Below are 23,271 nucleotides of genomic sequence, written 5' to 3'. Positions count from 1 at the left end.
TTTATGATAACATGACACTATTTGTTTTATATCTTCATTACCAAATAACTAAAAATTATAGTAAAAAACATAAAAATTCAAAAATAAATAAAAGATAAAAAATACATAATGTCAAATTTAGCCATTAACATTTGTATTTTTTATCAAAATAACCTAATTGTATTTTTGAGCTTTTTTTACTATCAACCTTTGTTTTTTCTTTCAAACTCCCTATTCTAATAGATTTGATGAAAATACCGTTAAAAAATTTATGGGGATATTCATACATAGAGTATTTAATAAGATGTAATTTATTACTTTAATAACCTAATAAGATGATTACATGTGAACAATAATACATAGAATTAAAAAATAACTCTTAATTTAAATAAAATGATTGAAGGATTCATTTTCTAAAATATTTTAATCTTTCGCATGTTTGTTAAGTGAGAGGTCTTTTAATAAGTTAAGTTTTTTTTTGTTAATTTCATATATTCTCTTTAAATTAAGAGTTATTTTTTAATTTTATGTATTATTTATCTATTTATGATCTTCCACATATAATTATTTAAATTACATCTCATTAAAGACATTTCACATCATCCTCTTAACATTTTTAATGGTATTTTGATCAAATATGTTAAAGAGCAATTTTAAAAAGATTAATAATAAAAAGGAACTCAAAAATACAATTAAGGCTATTTTAACAAAACATACAAACATTAGTAACTAAATTTATGATTAAGCCATAAAACAAAAAGCATCAAATACACCATCCTACACTTTGAGTAGATCATACAAGGGTAGTACAAAACTATTTGCTGAAATTTTAAATTTTATTCACGTAAATGATATATTTCAAATTTAAAGTAAATAAAACACCTAAAAGTTTCCACTCATAATATAGATTACCCTAGTTTCTTCTTGTTACTACTTGGTTAGCTATTGTATTTATTCACGTTTGTAACTGCTATTTAAGTATATACTTACCTAAATTCATCTAAAATAGCATTTTAACTTCTAATTCATCCTATTTTGTTTATGCTATATTTGCTATTTCAGAATTGAATTATAATTTGATTTTCAAAGTTAGGGTAAAAATAAAAATAAAAATGAATTGTATAAGATAGGATAATTTTATCTTAAATTCATATATCACCTGAAACCGTAATGAAATAACGTCCTACGTCTTTTAACACTTGACACTGGAAAAAATGAAATATCAATTCGTTGGAGTTTCGTAATGTTATTATTCCAGAATATTACATTAACGGATCATTACGCTGCGTCATGTCATGTCATCATATCATATTTTAATTTCTTACTGTTATATTTGTCACAATCAAAATCTCAAAATTACAATGTCCAAAATGCCAAAAGATCTTTTTAGCATCTCTTTTAGTTGAGAAAACCTATGAATTTTTAAGGAACTAAAGAGAGGCTTGAAATCCCAACTCCGGCAACGACGAGCCAATCGAACGGATGCACTGTTCACCAAAAACCGACCCTTTTTTTCCAAAAAGAACACACATACATGTCTTATACTAATAGTGAGAGATCTAAAAGTTCAAAGATGATAGATAGACTCCTAAACATCGAACGAAAGCAAATGATATTCCTTTTCTTTATTACTCATCTCATAATATTAGACCCAAAAATAAATTATTTTAACAAAGCAAAAAGCCCCCAAGTAGTAAGTTTATGGGATATATTTGTAGACAATTCCATGTCTACTTTTGAACCAGGACCAAGTGAAGATTGTCGCATCCCCGTTATAAACAACCCGTTCAAAACTTGATCAGGAACTCGTCCCACCGTAAAATCGACATCAAAATTTGTAACTTTACAGTAATTTCGACATGAAACCCATTTTCCCTGTTTTTCCCATCAAGCCAAACAAACAGCGGTAATTTACCGCTTACCAGCAACAGCTCCAGTCCATTTAGTCGTGATGTTCAAGGAATTTTGAAGAGGATCTTCAGCCTTTGAACCAACCTCCATTCATCAAGGGTCAGATCATCCTAGAAGAATTTGAAGTTATTAGACTATCTAAGCCGATAAAAAATCGGATATGATACTTATAATATGGCTAAGAACAATGTGATATGTAGCTTCGGATATATAACTTACCCGATAATTAGCTTTGAGAATATCGATCGATCTTCTAGAAATATGACTAACAAGCTCATCTTCAAGCTCAAAATGCCTTCCATACATTTTCTGTTGCTCCTCGGTATTGGATCCAACTATCTGCAACAACACAAACGAAAAGAGTGAGTATCACACACACATATGTTTGTTTTTCCAAGATTTGCACACATTTAAAGATCAAATACGGGCGTCTAACAAGCCTTTTAAAAGATTACAAAAAATTGGAGCAATATAGGCACTCGACAAAGCAATAGTTGAAGAATCGTTTGTCATCATATCATAATTCACAATCATCTTTTATCTTCTCTGTCATCCTATATGTACCTTCCCCCTAATTTTTTTCGGATTTGAAAAGGACAAAAGGAGGGATTGGTGTAAAGAGTTGCGTCGCTAATGTCTAAGAACAAGATTTCTTTCTTTCCTTCAATTCGACGAAACATCAAAACATCTAAGTACTAGTTTAGTGACTGAGCATTGTCTCAAAGCAAAGTATGAATGAGCTGAATGAGGTGATTTTCAAAAGAAAAATAATTTGGAGATTAAAAACTTATGAGGCAACTAAGGGTTAGCTAGATCTTCAATTCCCTCTAAGAAAATTAGTTAAAAGAACAACTTCAAATTCCATGGAATAAGATTTGCCACAATTTATGATGTCCATCTTATCGGTGTTCAATTACAAGCTTCGAATATGTTCATAGGTAGAGTTTTTTTAACTAGACAAGCAAAGTTAAAACAATCAATATATATCCTTAAGCTATAATAAAAATGATAAAAACATAAACGGGAAAAGCCTAGTTTTATAACCCCACTTGAGGAGACAAAGAGAGTCCACTGCTAGTATGGAAAAATGATACATGTTTGTATTGGCCCGTGCTGTAAAATGTGTACTAAGTTCTCTATCAAGGAGTGACATAAGATTCATAGTGTGAATCAAACCTAATCTTTGTGCATCAGTTACTTGAAAGCTCAAGGACGAGTGGAAATAGTTGGTACTTAGAGCCTCAAGGTGAGCTCAATAAAGTCAAGAATGAGAGTTACCTCCAAATTTAGGGGAAATAACTAAAGATTTTATTGCATAATTTCTTATACTAAAAGAGGATTAGTCCAAGGACAGCTTCCATAGTTTATATTCGAAAATATGGAATCAGTCATATCGTCATATCCACTTAGTTAACTTAAGATTCGGAAATCAGTTATATTTAAAAGGTGATAAAATATTGAAGAGTCTGAGAAGCAACTATCATACCTTAATGGCTACCTTCTGGCCTTTCTTGGCAGAATCAACTGGTTTATGGTTATTCTCAATTGAAGCTATTCGACCAATATCAATGAATTCTCTTTGAGGAATACAAATTGGCGTCCCAACCTGCACAATATAGACAGTATTAGGAAAATACAAATCGTGAACACTACATTAATAAAAATACTGAATTTAACAACAAATTTACAACAGTAGCTTCAGACTCAATTTCACATAGGATACACCAGGCCAACCACACAAGTATGCTCATCAACTACGGATTGTTTTGAGTCATGGCTTACTACACCCAATAGAAAAAATATAACAAGTAGGATCTTGGAGCCAGCTTTTCATACCATGCCAAGTGGACATCAGATCTACATCCTATATTGGTGGATGTACTTTAGAGGGTTCTTTTTAATAGTATAGGGACTAAATTGATCTATTTAATAAATAGAGGGACTAATTTGATCCAGTCCCTATAATACAGGGACCTCCCAGGTACTTTAACCTCCTAATATCTGTCAATATTTTGGTTATTCGAAGGGACTAAAACAGTTCTCAATGCAACATCGGATAGGTTATATGCTAGACATGTTCAAGAAACCTATTGATCGAGCACTTCCTGCCTTTGTAAACACTCTAGCTAGAATACAGGTTCAAGGGTATAAAGTTGGTTTAGATACTTATCAAAAACATTCTAAAACTTCATGTAATAATTAGCATTAGCAACCAAACTTGCTTTGTAAACTTATTTAGTAAAGCATATACTAAAAGAGCTGATAATAGTTGTACCCTTAAAATGCCTTCAAGGATATCCACCCCCAAGACAATTGGATCCTTCTTGTTAAAAATGCAGTTAGGTAAAATCTTCAAAACACAAGGGAAGACTGCTTCATCAGCTGCTTCCCTCTTTCTCTCCTCTTTGAGACCATCAATATATGCTTTGAATTGGTCGAATAAGTGATAAATGATATCAGCAATAAAAATCCTCACACCCAATTCATCTGCTAGTTCTCGTGCCTCCGGGGTCACCTTGACGTCAAAAGCCAAAATAGTAGCATACTCATTTTTCTTTTCAAGCATGACACTGGCCTTCATTACGTCTTTTTTGTGTACAGGGCCTAAGCCTATACCACTAACAGGAATATTTACTTCCGGAGTTTTCAGAAATTCCAGCAATGCTTCCAAAGAGCCAAGGGTAGATGCTTGTACGTAAACCCCTTCCCCGCTTTTGTCAATCCTACTCATGACTGACTGCATATCTTCCTTTGCTGCCTCTTTGATATCTTCCAAATCATCATCGGGACCTACAACATAGATGCTGGTGCCAGCAATAGCATGCTCAAGGCCCTGCATAATGATACAACAGAAAATTAACTCATAACTTATTTACACAGTTATCAAATAATAATAGAGAAGCAAATGTATTGCTAAGTTTCACAACCTGTGCAGCAATCTTGATACCCTGTGCTGCTTTGATCTCCTTGTGCTGCATATACGCTCCCTACAATTATACAAACAAAAATTCAGCATGCTGCAATTTATACAATTATCCAAAAATAAAGGACTCATTGTGTAGAAAAATCCCAAATATTTTAAGTAATATGGACCTTATCAGACAACCAGACTAGAACAAAGCAATTGCCAGTCATCAACATATGAACGAGTAAATGCACCATAAAATTACAGTTACTCATGAAGGTGATACCTAGTCTTATGCTAATATTCATTCATATTCAGAGAAAACAAAGGACATCGTCAAGTAATATTAACGTCATTAAAAAGCAATACATAGGATTCCAAAATAAGAGAATTCTATTGCATCTATAAACATTAAGTAGCTTCCGATATAAACTGCATTTCCAGCCGGAGAATTTAAACAGATATGAGAAAAGCCCCACCAGAAAACCATACCTTCACTCGGATTTCCTTCATAGGGTGGGGTGTCAACAATGCTCTGATAGTGGTGACAATAGGGCCCTGAGAAAGGAAGCTAGCACTTGAGAATTTAAGAGAATTTAAGAGAATTTAAGATCTAGCGATCCAATAAAATCTTCAGCTAAATAAGAAGCTTAAATGCTTGCCTGCAAGCCACAAACAACAATTTGATCTCCTTCATGAAGAACACCATTAACCAACACAACATCAATAGTTGTCCCAAGCCCTTCAATGACCTTCACTTCCAAGACCGTACACTGGCACAAAATTCAATTTCCAAAATGTCTCATACTGCACAATGATGGAAGAGTAAATAATTTTTAAATAGAAAGGAGAGTATTAAAACACACCTGCACTTCATCACTGAATGTAAGTTTTTCAACCATTGTTTTCTGGGTCCACTGGACCAGTAATAATAACAAATCTGGGATGCCTTCTCCACTGCAACATCAATAAACGCAAAATGTTAGGCCAGTGCTCAAAATTCAATTACCATGTAGATATGAAACTTGTAGAGCATCCATGACTAACGTGACTGCACTTGTAGGCACAATGCTGAAAGTTTCACCCATTTCCTTATTTTTGTAATACAATTCAGTATTCAACCCTTGCTCCTTGAACTGAGTTATAACCTTTAAATAAAAAGAGAACACAAAATTAACAAATTTCCCCCAAAATCAGATAGAACATAGTATTAGATGAAAAGAGTTTATGCGAATTTTACATATGTAACTCTCCTATTGAATTCGGATAGAACATCTTTAGTTTGTTTCTTAAGTGTCATCCCAATTGGTGAATTGCGACGAGCTTTCCAGTCATAAAGCCTGTCTACCTGCAATTTTTTAAAGGAAGAGAACAAAATAATAAATAAATAAAAAGCATCAAAGAAAGGTAAGGAAAAAAAGTAACCAACTAATCAGAAGTTCAGGCAAAGATCCCTCTTTACCTTATTCAATGCAATAATGAACTCAGTTTTCCTCATTTTCAAAAGATTGAGGGACTCTATTGTCTGTGGCTCTAAACCATGCATAATGTCGACAACCAAGATGGCAATATCACATAACCCTGATCCCCTTGACCGAAGATTTGTAAAGGATTCGTGACCAGGGGTATCAATAACTAATAAGCCCGGAACCTTCAGTGTGGCATCAGCCTTCAATTCCTTTGTTCTCTCCCGTATGTTAGCAGCAGGAAAATATGTTGCACCAATCTGTTGTGTAATACCACCAGCCTCACCTTCCTGAACATTAGTGCCTCGGATGCAATCCAGCAGCTTTGTTTTACCAGTATCAACATGCCCCATAATGCAGCAAATCGGGGACCGAAGGTCTTCACTCTGCTTAGGAGAAGCATCTGATTTTGGTACCTTATTTTGCACAGCAGTATTTTTCTTCAAGTTCTTGTCTGTAGATATAACTTCTGGCTGAGATGTATTTGATTGGGAAGTCACCAGTTTCTTGGCCTCAACCATTGGCTTGGCAACTGCAGGAGGGGCTGCAAAACACAATAAAAAAATAAATTAACAATCATCAGGAGGCAACAAAATCAACAAGCAATGCAGATAGTAACAATCACCTGCATTCCGTGAAGCCAGTGGAGCGCTCTTTATATCTTTCTGCACTGCAGGCTTGGGCACAGAATCAGCTTCTTCATCATCAAAGGCACCCTTGATATTAAGATTAACATCATCCCAACTCTTTTCATCCCATTCACCATCATCATCATCTTCTTCTTCCATTCCATTCCCTTCAGCAGCATCCGCAACTACAGATTTATCTTCTGTGTTATTTGATTCTACTTCATCAACCTTCTCATCATCCACTGACTCCAACTCAACCTTGGTTTCCGACTCTTCTTGCTCTTTTGCCTTTGATTGAGTATTTTCCTCCGGCTTAGTAGAAGCAGCACCATTAGCATGATGAACTGATTTAGACTTCTTTGTTTGATATATAGGTCGTTTTGTAGGTGCACCTTCTTTGTCTGCAGTAGGCAAAGACAAGCCTCCGGCATTGGCCAATATCTGGTTCCTCATTGCCTCCCGGCGGCGAGCTTCTTCCTTTTGCTTCCCAGTCAACAACTTCCCTTCCTGCTTCTTCTTTAAGAGCTTCTCCTTTTCCCTTTCCTTCTTCCTACGCTTAGCCTCCTCTGCTTGTCGCTCAAGCTCTTCCTGTCGACGTCGCTCTTCTTCTTCCTTCCTCAACCTCTCCTCTTCTTCCTTTTTCTTCCTCTCTTCTGCTTCTTTTCTCCTAGCAAGTGCCTCCTGCATCTCCCTAACATGCTTTGGTAGTTTCTTGTCAGCAGCTTTACTCTTAGCATCTTTCTTTTTGGCATCAGAGGTCTCTGTTTTCATTTCCTCTTCCTTAACCGCTGCTGCAGCTGCAGCCGCCTTCTTCTCCTTTTCCTTTTCCTTCTTTTTTTTCTTCTTCTTTGCTGCAGCAGACTCTGCAGGTTCATCCTCACCTTCTTTCTCACCTGTAGCATCAGCAGCGATAACTGGCTCCGGCTCTGGCTCTGGCTGAACCTGGGCTTTCTCCTCCTGGGGAGGGACTGCTGTTATGGGTTTTGTTACGGCAGGCCCCTCACCAAGTTCAGCAAGAATTTTATCCAAATCTTCCTCCTCTTGTGCAGTCCTTCCACTCTTATTCTTCTTCTTGTTCTTCTTCTTGTTCTTCGAAGTTTCCACAGCCTCTTCACTCTTGTTGTTGGTTTTAGAATCAACAGCTTCAACATTTCTAATTCCTAAACTTGATAGTTCGGTTTCAACCATGTCTGAAACTTCACTTTGCAGCTCTGCCTCATCACCCAAAGCTGCAAATGCGGCACTACTTTTCTTCTTGGATGACTTCTTTTTCTTACCTGAAAATGCAACCATGGAAGTATCGTCATCGTAATCATCAATAGCAGCGGCACCAGTGGATTCAGGTACTGAAGCATCTCCTTCATCTTCGTCATCAAGCAATGCTGCACTGAAAGAATTACCACTCTTCTTAGAAGACTTTGATTTTGACTTCTTTTTCTTATCTGAGAAAGAAAAAGAAGGAACATCATCTTCCTCATCCTCTTTCAACTCCGAATCGCTTTCAAGTTCATCAAGTGCGGCGGCACTGAATGGATTACCAACCTTCTTAGAAGACTTCGACTTCTTTTTCTTATCTGATGAAGGAAACACAGGAACATCATCTTCCACATCCTCTTTGGCGCCTTCTTCATCACCAAGCTCATCGAGTACCGTGGCAGTGAACCTACTTCCACCGCCCTTTTTTCCACCCTTGGACTTCTTCTTTCCCGCAAAAGCCTTAGCAATCAAATCATCACCATCATCATCATCAACCTCAACCTTGCTCTCTTCCTTTGAAACATCGCCACCATCATCAACAACCTCCCCATCATCATCTTCAGCAGCTATTGCATCAAAAGCTGACCCTCCAATAGCTTTCCCACTCTTCTTTGACGATTTGGATTTCTTTTTCTTATCCGAGAAAGAAATCGAAGGAACATCTTCTTCCTCGGCTTTCATCTCATCGACTTTCACACTGAACTCCTCATCAAATTCATCGAGTGCAGCCGCTGCAAACCTATTTCCACCCTTCTTTCCCCCTTTAGACTTCTTCTTTTTGCCTTTCAAAGCTTTAGCGACCACATCCTCATCATTCTCCTCATTCACTTCCATCCGATCATCATCATCAGCAAGAGCATCAAAAGCCGACCCTCCAGCCATTCTAACACACCTCCTATGATTTCACTTTTCTGATCAGTGCCTAAAACCAAAAGCATAAACTACCTAAAAGCACTAATTCGATCCTGTTTTTCGTTCAAGCAGATCAGATATATAAAAAAAAAAAAAAACTGTGGTAACCTCAAGAAAAATAAGATTAAAAAATGTAAAACCTATCCGCCAGGAATGACGTCAGTGGTGGCGGATCTCGACGGTGGAGAGAGAATTCTCCGATTCTCAAGCGAACGAACGAAAACGAAGAAGATAAAGAGGAATAATGAATCAGATGAATAAGAGAGGTTTACCGGCGGAAACAACGGCGGCTGCCAACTCAAAATATGTAGAGAGAGAATAGCTGCCGCTGATGGTTTCAGAGAGAGAAAAATAGAACAAAAATTGGATTAGGTTTTCCGTTTATGATTTTATAGTGGTGAACAAAAGGATGAAACCGGGTCAAAATTAAACCGACTCTGACCCGTACTGGGCCTAGAGGCGTTTTTCGGTCGGTTAGGCTGAGGCCCGAAACTTTCTAAAATCTCTTATTTTTATGCTCATTCAAATTATACGGGTAAAAAGATATGGGTAAACTACACATAAGGTCTCTAAATTATTAGTAGGTTTATGTTTTGGTTACTTACCTTCAAAAAGTTACAAAATGGTCACTGAATCATTCAAAAGTTTTCATTTAAGTCACTCAACTATTTAAAAGTTTTTATTTAAGTCACTGGGCTATTAAAAATTTTTTTTAAGTCCTACCAGTGAGCTCCAAACGACGATTCGATAACCAATACGGTAGATCTAAGTGGAAATAATTTAAATAATTTATTTTTTTAGCTTAATAAAATGTCACATCAACAATTTGAGAAATTGTGCCACATGAATAATGGGATTAGTGAAATGTGAAATTTGAACCCAAATTAAAATTTAATTTATACAAATGCACCGAATTAAAATTAATGTATAACATTATAAATTCTATCAATATTCATGTATAATTTTGATATTTGTCCCAAGAAAAAGAAAAACAAAGTAAATAATAATAAGGTGGAAATTAGGAGAAGGAAAGGAAATAATATTTGGAAAATTTTCAAATTTCAAATTTATTTTTGCAACTTTTAAAATTTTAAATAATTATATAATTGTTGAATTTTTTAAATATATTTTGAATCATAAAGGCCACATCATCAATGATGTGTTGTGCCATGTCAACCATGTCATCCACTAAGTTGTCATGCCACATAGGACAAAATTGTTCATTGTTGGTTGATTGATGGATTTTGTCAATTTTGATCTTATTTTAAGAATTTTGCAATATTGAGAGAGGGATGAAAATTTTTAAGGACTAAAATGAAAAAACTCAAAACATTAAGGGTAAATTTGCTTAAAATCCTTTCTTCTATCAATTAGATAACGTTGCTAAAATATATACTATTATAAAAACCCTTTATCGAGTTGTTGGTACAAATTAATCGAGCACCAATTCAGGTAAAAAGTTGCTAAAAGCACTCATTCGTAATTAAAATAAGTTATATTATTCGAGAATACTTTAATAATTTTATATTTTAAAAAATAAAAATATTATATGATGGGATTTAAACCTATATTAATTGCATTATTAAAATCTTAAATCACATTAATTTTTTAGTATGATGTATATACGTGTTTAAATTTCATTTGACTCGTAATTTATTTTTTATTCTAATATCATACATATTTAATGTGTTATTATTAATTAGTTTTAAACTATTTGTTTCATTATTTGTTGTATATTATTTTTAAATACGTTTTGTGTTTTAGATACATGGTTTTCACATGCATATGTGTGATGAAAATTCTAATATATGTGTGTTAAATAGGTGAATGTACCTAAAAGGTCTCTCTATTATAGGGACTTGATCAAATTCGTCCATCTACTGTTAAATGAATCAATTTACTATGTAATAGAGGTACCATTTACGGTTCAAAAATATTATTTATTGTTTAATAGAGTTAATAATTTTAAAGTTTTTATGGTTTTGTAAATAAAACATTTTTGTAGGGATTAAATTGATTTATTTAATAATAAAAGACTAATTTAATCTAATCTTTATAATATAGGTACCTCTCAAATACTTTAACCATATAATATATGACAAATTTCATCCAATCTTTCTAGTAAAATGTTAGAAACTCTTGATAAAGGTCAAGATTTGGCCAAAACAAAAATCTCCACTGATTTCTATGGAAATCTGCCATTTTCGATAATTTTGAGCTCAACAGAATTACTAGATAACTAATGTTAAAAATTGAAGTATCTAACAGAATAACTAGACAGCTACACGTAGTGTATCATGTGTACTTTATTCTAATAAACATATACCAGTTTTTAACAATAGAAATAGATGAAATTATTAACAGAATGACTAATTTGCTCTTTGATTAACTCCTAATACAAAAGCATTTATGATATTTTTATCCCAATTAAAGGAAGTTAAAAGGAAAAATAGCAAAATAAAATAAAATCGAATATTCCATAGATGAATAAAAAAAGCTTACTAATAATTAAGTGATTACTAGCGTAATTTACCTTTTAATGTTCTTATTTAAAAATTAAAATTAAATTGATAATAAATATAAATTAACAGTTGATTTTAATTTTTTTTTAAATCAGACCAGAGACTAAATTTCAAATGCCTGAAGAATACAGGGACCGAGGTCAATATTAGACCAAAATGAAAATCCCCGATGGTTTCTCCACCATACCGCCATTTTCGATCATTTTTAGCTCAAACAAATCATCTCCGCAACTTCTTTTTCCCTCCATATTCAAAAACTCGATCCTCACGATTTCATGGCAGAAACCTTCGAACACGATCGACAATCTCTCGCCGTCGAGCCACGATCCGTTCATCGATTCCCCCTTTCAACATTTTTTGGGCAGTTCATATCCACCATTACCGTCGATCCTCGACATAGATCCTTAACGGTGGTGAACATTATTATTATTACTCTTGGATGATGATCTTAAGAACTCAGCCACCAGCTTCGAGAACGAAGAACAACTATCTTCGAGTAAGTTCCCGGGCTTATCGTACTCCACAATTTTCCCTGGCAAATTAAAAAAAAAAAGAAGCATAAAACATAACTTTCTTTTTTTCAAGCAGATAAAAACAAAAGAAACAAATAGCAATTCTGCATGAGTTTTAGTTCGATTAATATATATTGTTGTCAATACAGAAATATATAGATTTAAACGCGATAAAATGCATTATTCTCTTATTTATGGGTTAGAAAGTGACTATCTATAATTCTAAAATTATATAAAAAATAGATATGATAAAAATCTATAATGAGGATATTAAAAAAAACATTCTCTATTAAAAAAGTTAAATTTAGCTATTAGTCCTATAGTTTACGAATGTTGTAGATTTAATATTTATATGTTAATTTTAGTTCTTGTATTTTTTAAATCAAACGGTTATTATTAATTTATTAAGTTAAGTTCGCTATTTTTAAAATTTGATATGTTAAATATATTATCATTTATATAATGTTATGCCACTTGTTATTTTTACCTAATATCTAATAAAAATTCAATTAATGAATTAATGACTGTTATTTGCATCAATACTGAAATTTTAGAATTCAAAAGTATTAAGATTTAAAATGATCTAGTTGAATAATATGGACCAAATTTACAATTATATGCACAAGCTACTAATTGAATTTAATCAAATGGATTTAACTATTACTATTTTAGTTAAAACTAATTTTTTTAAAAATTGAAAAGTACTATGACTAAAATTAATCAAAATAAAATATAATGACTAATAGCATAATTTAGAGTTTGCCATAAAAAAACTAAACCGGCTTGTTCTCGACCGACCCAATCTCATATTATTATATACAGTTCAAAGGTAAGATGGAAAAATAATATTAATAGTTGACAAGTGTTTTATATGAGTATAATAAAATATTAAAAAATAATTTTTTTAAAAATGAGACAGTGGCAATATGTAGAGGTTACTTGTGAAATAAAAAAATACACGACCAATGTATCGATATTAACCTTATTTTTATATATTTTAATTATACTTTTAAATTTTATAAGTTTTTCTTATCAAATACTCTTCCATATACAAGTCACATTGAATCAATGTATCGAGCCGAGTGAATCCCCAAACGAAAGTAAAACTATTTCTTCACCCACAATATTTAAACTCGAAACCTTACTTAAGTAGTATCAAACTCTTTACTAGGATTGAGCAAGAAAACGAAAATCAACCTGAACCGAAGTGTTTGAATGGTTTATGAAATACAAGTTAAAAATCACAATTACCCAAAAAACAAATCGAAACCTATTTTTATTTAATATATATTCAATTTTAATTTTTATAATATAAAAAATATTTTATATTTAAAATAGTGAAAGTAATTTGAAAATTTATAATTTTAGAAATATTTATGAAAAATATTTTAAAATTTTGTCAAGTAATATTGAAAAGCTATAAAACAAAGTTAATTTTAATCAAAATAAGTCTAAAAATCCAAAATCAAACAATAACATGAAAAAATTGAGAAACGATTTAAGTCATAACGAATTATGATGAACAGTTCCAAAAATCTAAAAAAACCAACCTAACCGAAATGAAATCACTCCTACTCCTTCCCACTCATCCAAAAAAGAGTAGGTTATGAACAAAGACTAAATTACCAAATAAAATTATCTAACTATGCATATATATTATAATATAGGCAATATTTTTTAAAGTCAAGTCATCGGTGGATCAGTCCGATCGGCCTAATTAAAAAAATATAAAAATTCAAAATAAAAAGAATGAAAAAGTCCAATTCAACCGACTTATACCGGTTCCGATCTAACCAATTCAAAGATACTCTTTGGACCGATAGTCGGTTCTCGGTCCAACTAGTCCAACCGGCCAATTCGATCCGATTCAAACAACATTAAATATAGGCTTATGTCACAATTTTATCATTGAGCTATAATCATTTTCCTACTTTGGTTCTTTGTCCCAATTTACACAAAAAAAAATCAATAAAAACATGACATGAAAACTTTTGAGGGTTAAAATGGGATTAAAACGATAGTTTTGGTACTAAAGTGGGATAAGAAAAGATACCAAAGTCGAAAAACGGAAATAGTTCCGGGACCAAATTTTAAATTTATGATAAAAAAGATTGAAACTTACCTTTATCAAGAACCAGAACCAAGTCATTGTCAATAACAGTTGGTATCCTATGTGCCACAGTGATTACAGTACATTTGCTTGTCTCTTCCCTTATTGTCTCTTGAATCACATTATCTGTTGCTGTATCAATGGAAGCTGTTGCTTCATCCAACACCAAGATTCTCCTTTTCTTTAGAAGAACCCTTGCTAAGCAAACAAGTTGCCTTTGTCCAACGCTCCAATTCTCTCCGTCTTCGGCCACTGCACGAATAACGTTATCCCGAAACTCGTCATTTTTCTCAAAATAATTCTACCCAACACCCATTTTCCGATGTTATATCGGTCATGTGTGCGGGGATATAGATACTTCCAAACAAAGACAAAATCAGAAATTTATTTTAGGAGGACCAAAGTGTAATTTTATTATTATACTAACATGTAATTGTGTAAAAATTTAAGGGACTAAATGGTAACTTTATCATGGAGCCAAGGCTACTGTCTGCCCTCTTTTGCCTTCGTCCTTGCTTCTAAACAAGGACGAAGTCAGAAAATTACTTTAGGGAGACCATAGATGAATTGTAAATTATTGGGGGGCCAAAGTAAAATTTTACGGTTATACTAAAATGTAATTGCATAAGATTTTAAAGACTAAATGGTAAATATACCTTTTTTGGTCCCCTTTGGCTTGATATACATGAAAGAAACAAACCTTAAAAAAGAGTATAACGTATCCGTGTCGGATGCATACTCGTATTGACGCTCATGTTCGAGTTAACGTTTATACCTGGAGCATCGAGAAGCCTTTGATCCTGCCTCACTATGTCTGCAAGACGACACTTGTGAAGGACCTGTCATGAGTTTCTTTTCAGTGAAACCGGATAAATTCGAGAACCTTGAGTTTAGTTCGGTTGGTTTATTCAACCATCCTGATAGTCAGCAAGTTCTGGATTCGAACCTCAACATTTGTAACAATTTTTTCCTGAGTTTCTTTTGGCGAAAGCAGATAATTTGAGAGGTAAAGCAAGTTCGGGATTCGAATCCCAACATCCATAACCAGTTTTCTTGTATATATGTTATCAGAGAAACCAGGATATAACAGTTACCTCCCCGATATTCAGTAGGTTTGGGATTCGAATCCCAACATATGCAACCATTTTCCCTATGTCTTGATCCGTAGAGTGAAACGGGATAATTTGAGAAGAACTCGGAGTTTAACTCAGTCGGTTTATTCAACCACCCCGATATGCAGCAAGTTCGGGATTCGAATCCCAACATCTGCAACCATTTTCCCTATGTCTTGATCCATATGCTGCTGCAAGGATCCAATGAAACCGGATAATTTGAGAAGAGCCCGGAGTTAAGCTAAGTTGGTTTATTCAACCACCCTGATATGCAGTAGGTTCGGGATTCGAATCCCAACATCCGTAACCATTTCTCCTGTATATATCGTCAGAGAAACCAGGATTTAACATTTACCTCCCAGATTTCTTGATCTGTATGCTGTTGCAAAGGATCCAGGTTGGTTCTTATGGTTCCTTGAAACAATGTTGGATCTTGTGGGATTATGCCCAGTCTAGACCTCAAGTCCTGCAAGCCAATGGTGGAAATATCGACTCCATCGATAATGATCCGTCCACCTGAAGGCTCGACCACCCTGAAAAGAGCTTGAATCAAAGTGGACTTTCCGCTTCCTGTTCTTCCAACAACTCCAATCTTCATTTCTCCAGGGAAAGTGCAAGTTATACCTTTAAGAACCACTGGGAGAGTGGGTTTGTATTGAACCTGAAGGTTTTCAAGTTCAATTGTTCCTTCCGTTGGCCACTCAGGTTTCGGTCTATGATCTTCGATCACTAAAGGAGCTTCGCTAGCAATGTTTGTAAATTGAAGGACTCTCTCAACAGATATCATTTTGTTTTCGACGTTACATAAGTTCCATATCACCCATGCCTGTAGTACATTCAAGTTCAAACCATAAGTGGCTGCCAATCCTGCCAAGCCTGATATATGACACAAATACACGAAACATGGTATTCAGCGTTAAGAAACTTCAAAAACAAAAAACAATAAACTATCAAGGCAGTAAGAAAAGGACTTACTGGGGTCGATAGTGGACCTTGGCAAGCTCACCAGGATGATTAACACCAGGAAGAAAACAAAATTGAAAAGAAAGTTGATTCTAACACACAGCCATTCCATTGTGCCGGAGTTATGGAATGCTACGCGAGAATAATCATCGATTAAGCTCAGGTTTTTCTCTATGAACCTGTCTTCCTGGTTGAAACATCGAATTGTTCCGGCCCCTGTGATGGATTCCGAGAAATGATGCAAGATTGGAGCCTTTCTGCTTCCAACCATCCTTGCTAGCTCCCTAGCCGTTGTTATATAGTAGGTCTGCAGAAAATTATGGTTATATTAGTCATTGTTTTAGCAATTTCACTGGCAACATTTCGTATTTTGAGTAAATGGTACTCACCTGATACCAGAAAGAGATCCCAAGGATCGCGATGAAGAGAAGGAAGATCTGCCAGGCAACATGGGACATAAGGATAATGATGCTGAGCAACTGAATAAGAGCAAATGCGAGTCCGGCTAATCGGTAAGGAATGTCTGTATCTAATGTGCTTTGATCCGTTGAAGACTGTAATAACCAAAAAGAGAGTATCATGAGCTGACCATTAGGCAATATTATGAACTTTTTGTTGCAAACAAGAAACTAACCCTGTTGAGGATTCGACTTGAGGGTGTTGAGTCAAAGAACGAAATGGGTGCACGAAAAACTGATGTTATCATTCCGAGGAAGAGACGTTGAGCTGTTTCGATCGCAATAGTTGCCAACAAAACTGCCCTTCCCAGTATGAAGATAGAGCTTCCACCAGACAACATAACAAATATGCCTATTAACTGTTCTCTTGATACCTTGTGATTTTCCTCGGTTGCCCACGCGATCCAGTAATTGCTTCCTATTTGTAGTCCCTGAAAGAGAACTTGACATAAGAGAACGACCGGAACGAGAGCTCCCTTATAAGCTGCAGTAACAAAGGTCGAGTAAACACTCCATTTGACACGACCGGTTTCCGTTTCTTCTTCTTGACTCCGTTCGAAGAGCTTGCCAAAGCAAAGGGGATCTCCATATTTTTCTTCTATAACTTCAATTTGACTAATTTGACACGGTTTGGCAATCAAGGAATCATCATCTTGGGGAGGATTCATTTGGTCTAATGATTTCCTATGAGCATTCATTTGCCTAACAAGTTCACCATCAGAATCAGCAATCAACTCCTCGTATTTCCCTGACTGAACAACGAGACCATCTTTCATCACCTGCAAGAAAATGTGCAAAAAGGTAAAAACGAGACACTACGATCAGAGTACGAAACTACGAACTGTAAGAGCTTACCAGAACCAGGTCTGCTGCATCTAGAAATTCTAATTGGTGTGTGGCATAAATAACAGTCTTCTCGGACAACAATCCCTTTAGACATTTCTACAAACATGAGGAAACTTCATGTAAGAGTATGAATCTATGAACACCAAGTATCTTGCTTGAATAACAAGTAACAGTTCGAAAAAAGAGAGTTAGAGATGTTTATTACCTTGAACAAATGCGTTCCTGTATGAGCATCAACTGCACTAAAAGGGTCATCTAGGATATAAATATCAGAATCACTGTAAACAGCCCTTGCCAATTGAATCCTCTGCTTTTGGCCTCCACTTAAGTTCATTCCCCGTTCTCCGACAACACTCATATCTTTATTATCCCACATCTCAATATCTTGGTTCAAGGCACATGCTTCAAGAACACTTTCATAGAAAGCATCATCCATATCCTTCCCGAATAATATATTCTCTCTAATAGTGCCTGTTTGAACCCAAGGTCTTTGAGGAACATAAGCCTTTTTCCCATAAACCTTAATAACTGCACCAGAAATCCTAGGGATCTCACCTAGTATGCTACAAAGCAGGCTCGATTTACCTGAGCCAACGGAGCCACAAATGGCTATCTTGTAACCTTTCATTATCTTCATCTTCTCTGTGATTTTGATGGTTGGGTTCTTTAAGCTTTGGCTACTTGAGTCCCAAGCATATTCCCCTGCCTCGATTTCGACTGCAACACCAGATTCTTTTGGACCAGAGCTAGTAATGAACTTCCTTTGATCTTCTTCTCCAACGAACTCTTGAATTCGATCGAATGAGACTTTTGTCTGAGCAATCATGGAAATTAGCTCCGGAAGGTTGTATATAGGTTCTTGTAGAATCCGAAAAGTTGCTAGAGCTGAAAGTACTGTCCCTGATGTTAATGGAGTTTCCAACAAAATGCAGACACCGAACGTGATGACTGACACGAGAGTTGGTGATGCCCAAAACAGAAACGCGACAGCCGAGCACGTATATAAGTACTTCTTAAGCCAGTTCCTCTCTGTTTCCCTAAGTTGAAGGAGCTTATTCAAGAACGTAGGCTCCCATGAATGAAGTTTCAAGACTCTCATGCTTTTTAGAGTCTCCGAAGTCACTTTTATCCTCGAATCCTTAGCTTCCATGATTTTGGAATGAAGCCTTTCTTGCCTATTAGCCAACGGAGTGTTGCTCACCATCACCAAAATAGTAGCAAAAACGGCAGCAACAGAAGGAGCCGCCCCGAGATTCCAGTAAAGTATTACCAAGGCTAGAAAGACTTGTATAGGTAACAACCAAACTCCATGAATGTACCAACAAAAGTCTCCAATCCTCTCAGCATCTACATTGATGAGATTAATGACTTTTCCATTGCTTGGACCAACAAACTTAGTTGATAAAGACTTTTTGTAAATCAACACCGTGAGAGCCGCACGAACCCTTATTCCGATCCTATGAGCACCGAAGTACCACAGCCGTTGAGTCAACGATTCCACAGTCTTCGAAAAGAAGAAGATAAATGCAAGAACCAGTCCATATTGGTAGCTTGAACTATCATCCTTTTGTGTTAAGAAATTCACAAAGTTGCTTATAAGGAAAGGTCCAATATATGAAGCAATTGTATTAAGCCCTACAAAAAACAGTAAAATATAAGCATTACAATATGCTGTTGCATAGACAGTATATGCAATGGATTTAAGAAGGGAAAATACCTGCAAAAACTGCATTGATAGCCAGAGACTTCCATACGGTACCAGTTATTGCTTTTGGCAATGAAGTGGATTTTGTTTTCTGTTTTCGAATCGATTCTTCGAGAAACAACGAAGCATTGTCTGCAGTTTCAGATTCTGGAACTGAAGGAACATGGTGCAATTCAAGTTTCTCGATTCGACCCTTTTCAAACAAAGGGTTTAGCCATTGAAATGTGAGTTGGCTCCATATACTAGCATTATTGAAACTACTATCATCATCATTCTCCTTACGAAGCAATAACGGACGTTCGAGTTCACCGTGAGACAAACGACGACAACAACACCGACAACAAAACAAAACCAACAAAGGCAAGGAAATAACATCGACAATGTTGGGTTCCGGCAACCGGTAAGGCAATTCTCTGAACCCCAACAAGCGAACAACATAAACAAGTACCGAAAACAAAACCAAACCGAACGAAAACACCCACCATAGGATCAAAACCAAAGGAGGCCGTGGTTTAAGTTCACTAAAACCTCTATTCATCCAATATATTAACACTAAACTAGCTAGAAACCAAGTGATAGCTAAACAAACACTTTTGGTAGGGACAATTCCATAATTCCAATAAATATAAAACCCAAAACCCAAATTTAAAACAAAGATTATAATACTAAACACAACAGTGACAACATTAAAAACTCTTAAATATCCCCTTGTTTTACCTTTTACATCATCATTATCACTATCATTTTCATGTCCTCTACGTTTCAATATATCTATAATAATCCATGCTAGTAAAGCAATAGCAAATGGTACATTTACAACTTCTAAAGAAGCCTCCATAAAAGCTTTAAAACAATACTATAATCCCCCCTACCCCCACCCCTTTACCACCCCAAACAAGAACCAATTTTAAAAAGAAAAAATACCCAATGCTTATAACCCAAAACTGATTCACTCACTGACATTAATGGCTGAATATTTTGAAGAAAGCAGAGCACATCATTGGAGAGCAAAAGGTACTTTTGAAAGGACTGAAAATCAATAATAACGTGGCTGCTTTCAAATGGGGTTGGCGAATATGAGGAGGCTTTTTTTTGTAGTGCTTTACATATATAGTGGGACTCATTGTTTCAGTTGCATTTTTTTTTCTATTTTTTTAATATATATATATATATATATATAAATACAGAAAAACAACAAAAGAAAGCAGTCACCATCTGGGCAATGGAATCTCCCCTTATCCCAACTTTTTTTTTGTTAAAACAAATCCTAACTTTAATAGTAAAATATTTATCGATATAGTTATCATATAAAAATATATCCATTTAGTAGCAATGTAATTAGGGTGAGTTTAGATGAGTAATACGTTTAATGTAAAATCAGCAGTGACGATAAGTTTAGATATTGTAGTGATAGTATAGCCTAAGATAAAAAGTAAACTAAACAGACCACACTCTAACACTCATCTAAACTCACCCTTAAAAATGACTGTTGTAATGAATTTGAATTTAATAAATAATATTAACCGTATCAATATGAACAGAACATATAATAAGATTGTTAAATTTAAGATAAAAATAATGATTTTAAATTAAAATCTTATTTTTAAATTTCACATAAAACCATAAAAAGCAAAAAATAAAAATAAAAATACAATTGGAAACAATATTTAAATTAAAACTCAATTGATAAATTAAATTTTTAAATAATAAAATTGATTAATTATTACTAAATCAAAATCAAACCCAATTCAATTAAAATTACAATAAGACTAATTTAAATACTACAATTCAAATGTCGATTGAGTCTTAACTCGATTGGCATGGGTATTATTGTCAACACAGGAGGACGTGAGTTCGACTACGTTGAAGCACATTATCCTTCTATTTATGGGTTGAGAGAGCTATGGGTAGTTATACGTGTTGTGTCAAAAAAACAGATATGACCAGAAGTTATAATAAGATTATTCAAAAAAAAATTTAAAATGCTACAAATTCAAATTGATCTTTTTCCGGATATTTATAAAAGAGTGTCTGCAAATTATTTTTTTACACTTGAGAACGAATATTTTCTTGGGACCAATAACTTTATACGGAAATTTTGGACCAACATATTTGAAAACAAGGTTTTTAAATAGTTAAACCTAAGTCTTCATGAAATTATGTCTTATTCATGTTAAAAATTTTTGTCTATTTTGTTGGCTAACGGAATGCCTTAAATTATGTCGACATTTCTAATTTTGTCTCTATCACCTACTCATTTTCACTAATTTTCACTTGGTCAATTTTAATTAATTTTAGGTGTAATATCGAATTTAACCCTTAATGCTTATATATTTTATCAGTTTAGCTCTTAATCTTTTAAATATAGTCAATTTTGACCATAAAAAAAGAGTTAAATTGTTATTTTTTAATCGAAATTTTGTCTAAAACGTTAAAATTTTAAACATGGCAATCCACAATTACTTCATTTTTTTTCTAAATGTTTTATAATTTTAAAATTATTTATTGATGTGACATATAAGACAAATAATATTGTTTTAGCATGAAATACACATGAGCTGCCACACGGGTTGCTATGCAAACATCGTTATAAAAATAATGTTTTAGTAAAGTTTTCGTTTAGAAACAATGATTTCACTCTTTATGAAATGTTAATAGCCAAATTTAGCTAAAAAATCAAGGGTCAATTTGATAAAAAAAATGTAAACTTTAAGGGTTATATTTTTGTGAAAAATAAAATAAAATAAACACACAGATTTTACGTGGAAACCCTTTCGGGAAAAAGTCACGGACAGAGGAGAAAAAAATTCACTATGTCGAATTCGAATTAATACAAGAGGAATAGACTATGTCTATTTATAGGCTTGTAAAGCCATATTCTAGAAAGACTGAAACACCTTATTCTAATCAATATGAAATAGATAAAATTTAATAAGGTTTAAAAAACCTTATTCTAAAATAAAATAAAAGAAGTGTAATTCTATATGGATTCTTCTTTTATTTTATTTTACCACTATATTTTATTTAAATAAGGATTCGGGTCACTTAATTCTAACAATCTCTACCTTGACACGAATTCTCAATGAACAAGTTCTTCATCGCGAACTCTCAAGAACAAGTTCTCCACCTCTTCCATAAAACCCCTTAAGGGTTTAACTTCAACAATGAACACCAACCAAGTCTAAGCAATGCTCAAACTTGGTTATAGGAAGTGACTTAGTCATCATATCTGCAGAATTTTCATGAGTACTAATTTTACTCACAACAATATCACCAGGAGTAATAATATCACGAACAAAATGATACCGAACATCAATGTGTTTTGTTCTCTCATGAAACATTTGATCTTTTGTAAGAAATATGGCATTTTGACTGTCACAAAATACTGTGCTGATTTGAAGGTCTTCATTGAGTTCACTAAAGAGTCCCTTCAACCAAATAGCTTCTTTACAAGCCTCAGTAATCGCCATGTATTCAGTTTCAGTGGTAGACAAAGTGACTGTAGTTTGCAAAGTGCTTTCCAACTAATTGCACAACCTCCAATTGTAAAGACATAACCTGTGAGAGATTTTCTTCTATCAAGATCTCTAGCAAAATCAGCACCAACATACCCAATTACTCCATTTCTAGTTCTTCCAAACTGTAAGCAAACATCAGTAGTACCTCATAAATATCTTAAAATTCACTGAACTACTTTCTAATGTTCTTTACCGGGATTCGCCATATATCTGCTAACTGCACTAACTGCATGTGATAAATCTGGACGTGAACAAACCATAGCATACATAAGAGATCTCACTGCACTAGAGTATGGAACATGTGACATGTATTCAGTCTCATCATCTGATTATGGAGACAAAGCCGATTAAAGTCTGAAATGGGCTGCTAAAGGAGTACTAACAGGCTTAGCACTCTGCATATTGAATCTGTAAAGAACTTTCTCAATGTACCCCTTCTGACTTAGGTACAATTTTCTTGCTTTTC

General features: G+C 34.3%; 2 protein-coding genes across 3 annotated transcripts; both read right to left on the bottom strand.

Annotated features, from left to right (window-relative positions):
• Nucleotides 1-1,288: 1,288 nt before the first annotated feature.
• On the bottom strand, nucleotides 1,289-9,551 carry LOC108460194 (eukaryotic translation initiation factor 5B-like). 2 transcript variants are annotated; one of them, XM_053026638.1, is made up of 13 exons: nucleotides 9,332-9,551; nucleotides 6,887-9,042; nucleotides 6,258-6,805; nucleotides 6,036-6,143; nucleotides 5,843-5,943; nucleotides 5,662-5,752; nucleotides 5,458-5,568; nucleotides 5,288-5,353; nucleotides 4,818-4,877; nucleotides 4,166-4,723; nucleotides 3,377-3,496; nucleotides 2,110-2,229; nucleotides 1,289-2,000 (listed from the first exon to the last, which is right to left on the bottom strand). In XM_053026638.1, exons 2-13 carry the CDS (start codon nucleotides 9,027-9,029, stop codon nucleotides 1,935-1,937), a joined length of 4,092 nt encoding a protein of 1,363 aa, XP_052882598.1. In that variant the 5' UTR covers nucleotides 9,030-9,042; nucleotides 9,332-9,551; the 3' UTR covers nucleotides 1,289-1,934. The 2 variants fall into 2 exon arrangements, with proteins under 2 accessions (XP_052882598.1, XP_017615080.1); XM_017759591.2 differs by having other exon boundaries at nucleotides 6,887-9,550.
• A 2,036-nt stretch (nucleotides 9,552-11,587) lies between these two features.
• Nucleotides 11,588-20,429, bottom strand: LOC108460933 (putative ABC transporter C family member 15). Its single transcript, XM_017760641.2, has 10 exons — nucleotides 19,300-20,429; nucleotides 17,788-19,217; nucleotides 17,592-17,678; nucleotides 16,913-17,515; nucleotides 16,668-16,832; nucleotides 16,291-16,585; nucleotides 15,671-16,191; nucleotides 14,979-15,042; nucleotides 14,216-14,455; nucleotides 11,588-12,113 (listed from the first exon to the last, which is right to left on the bottom strand). Exons 1-10 carry the CDS (start codon nucleotides 20,123-20,125, stop codon nucleotides 11,986-11,988), a joined length of 4,359 nt encoding a protein of 1,452 aa, XP_017616130.1. The 5' UTR covers nucleotides 20,126-20,429; the 3' UTR covers nucleotides 11,588-11,985.
• Nucleotides 20,430-23,271: the final 2,842 nt, after the last annotated feature.

The sequence above is a fragment of the Gossypium arboreum genome, chromosome 4 (assembly GCF_025698485.1).
Source record: "Gossypium arboreum isolate Shixiya-1 chromosome 4, ASM2569848v2, whole genome shotgun sequence".
Classification (NCBI taxonomy): Eukaryota; Viridiplantae; Streptophyta; class Magnoliopsida; order Malvales; family Malvaceae; genus Gossypium; species Gossypium arboreum.
This window is presented reverse-complemented; position numbering and strand designations above follow the sequence as displayed.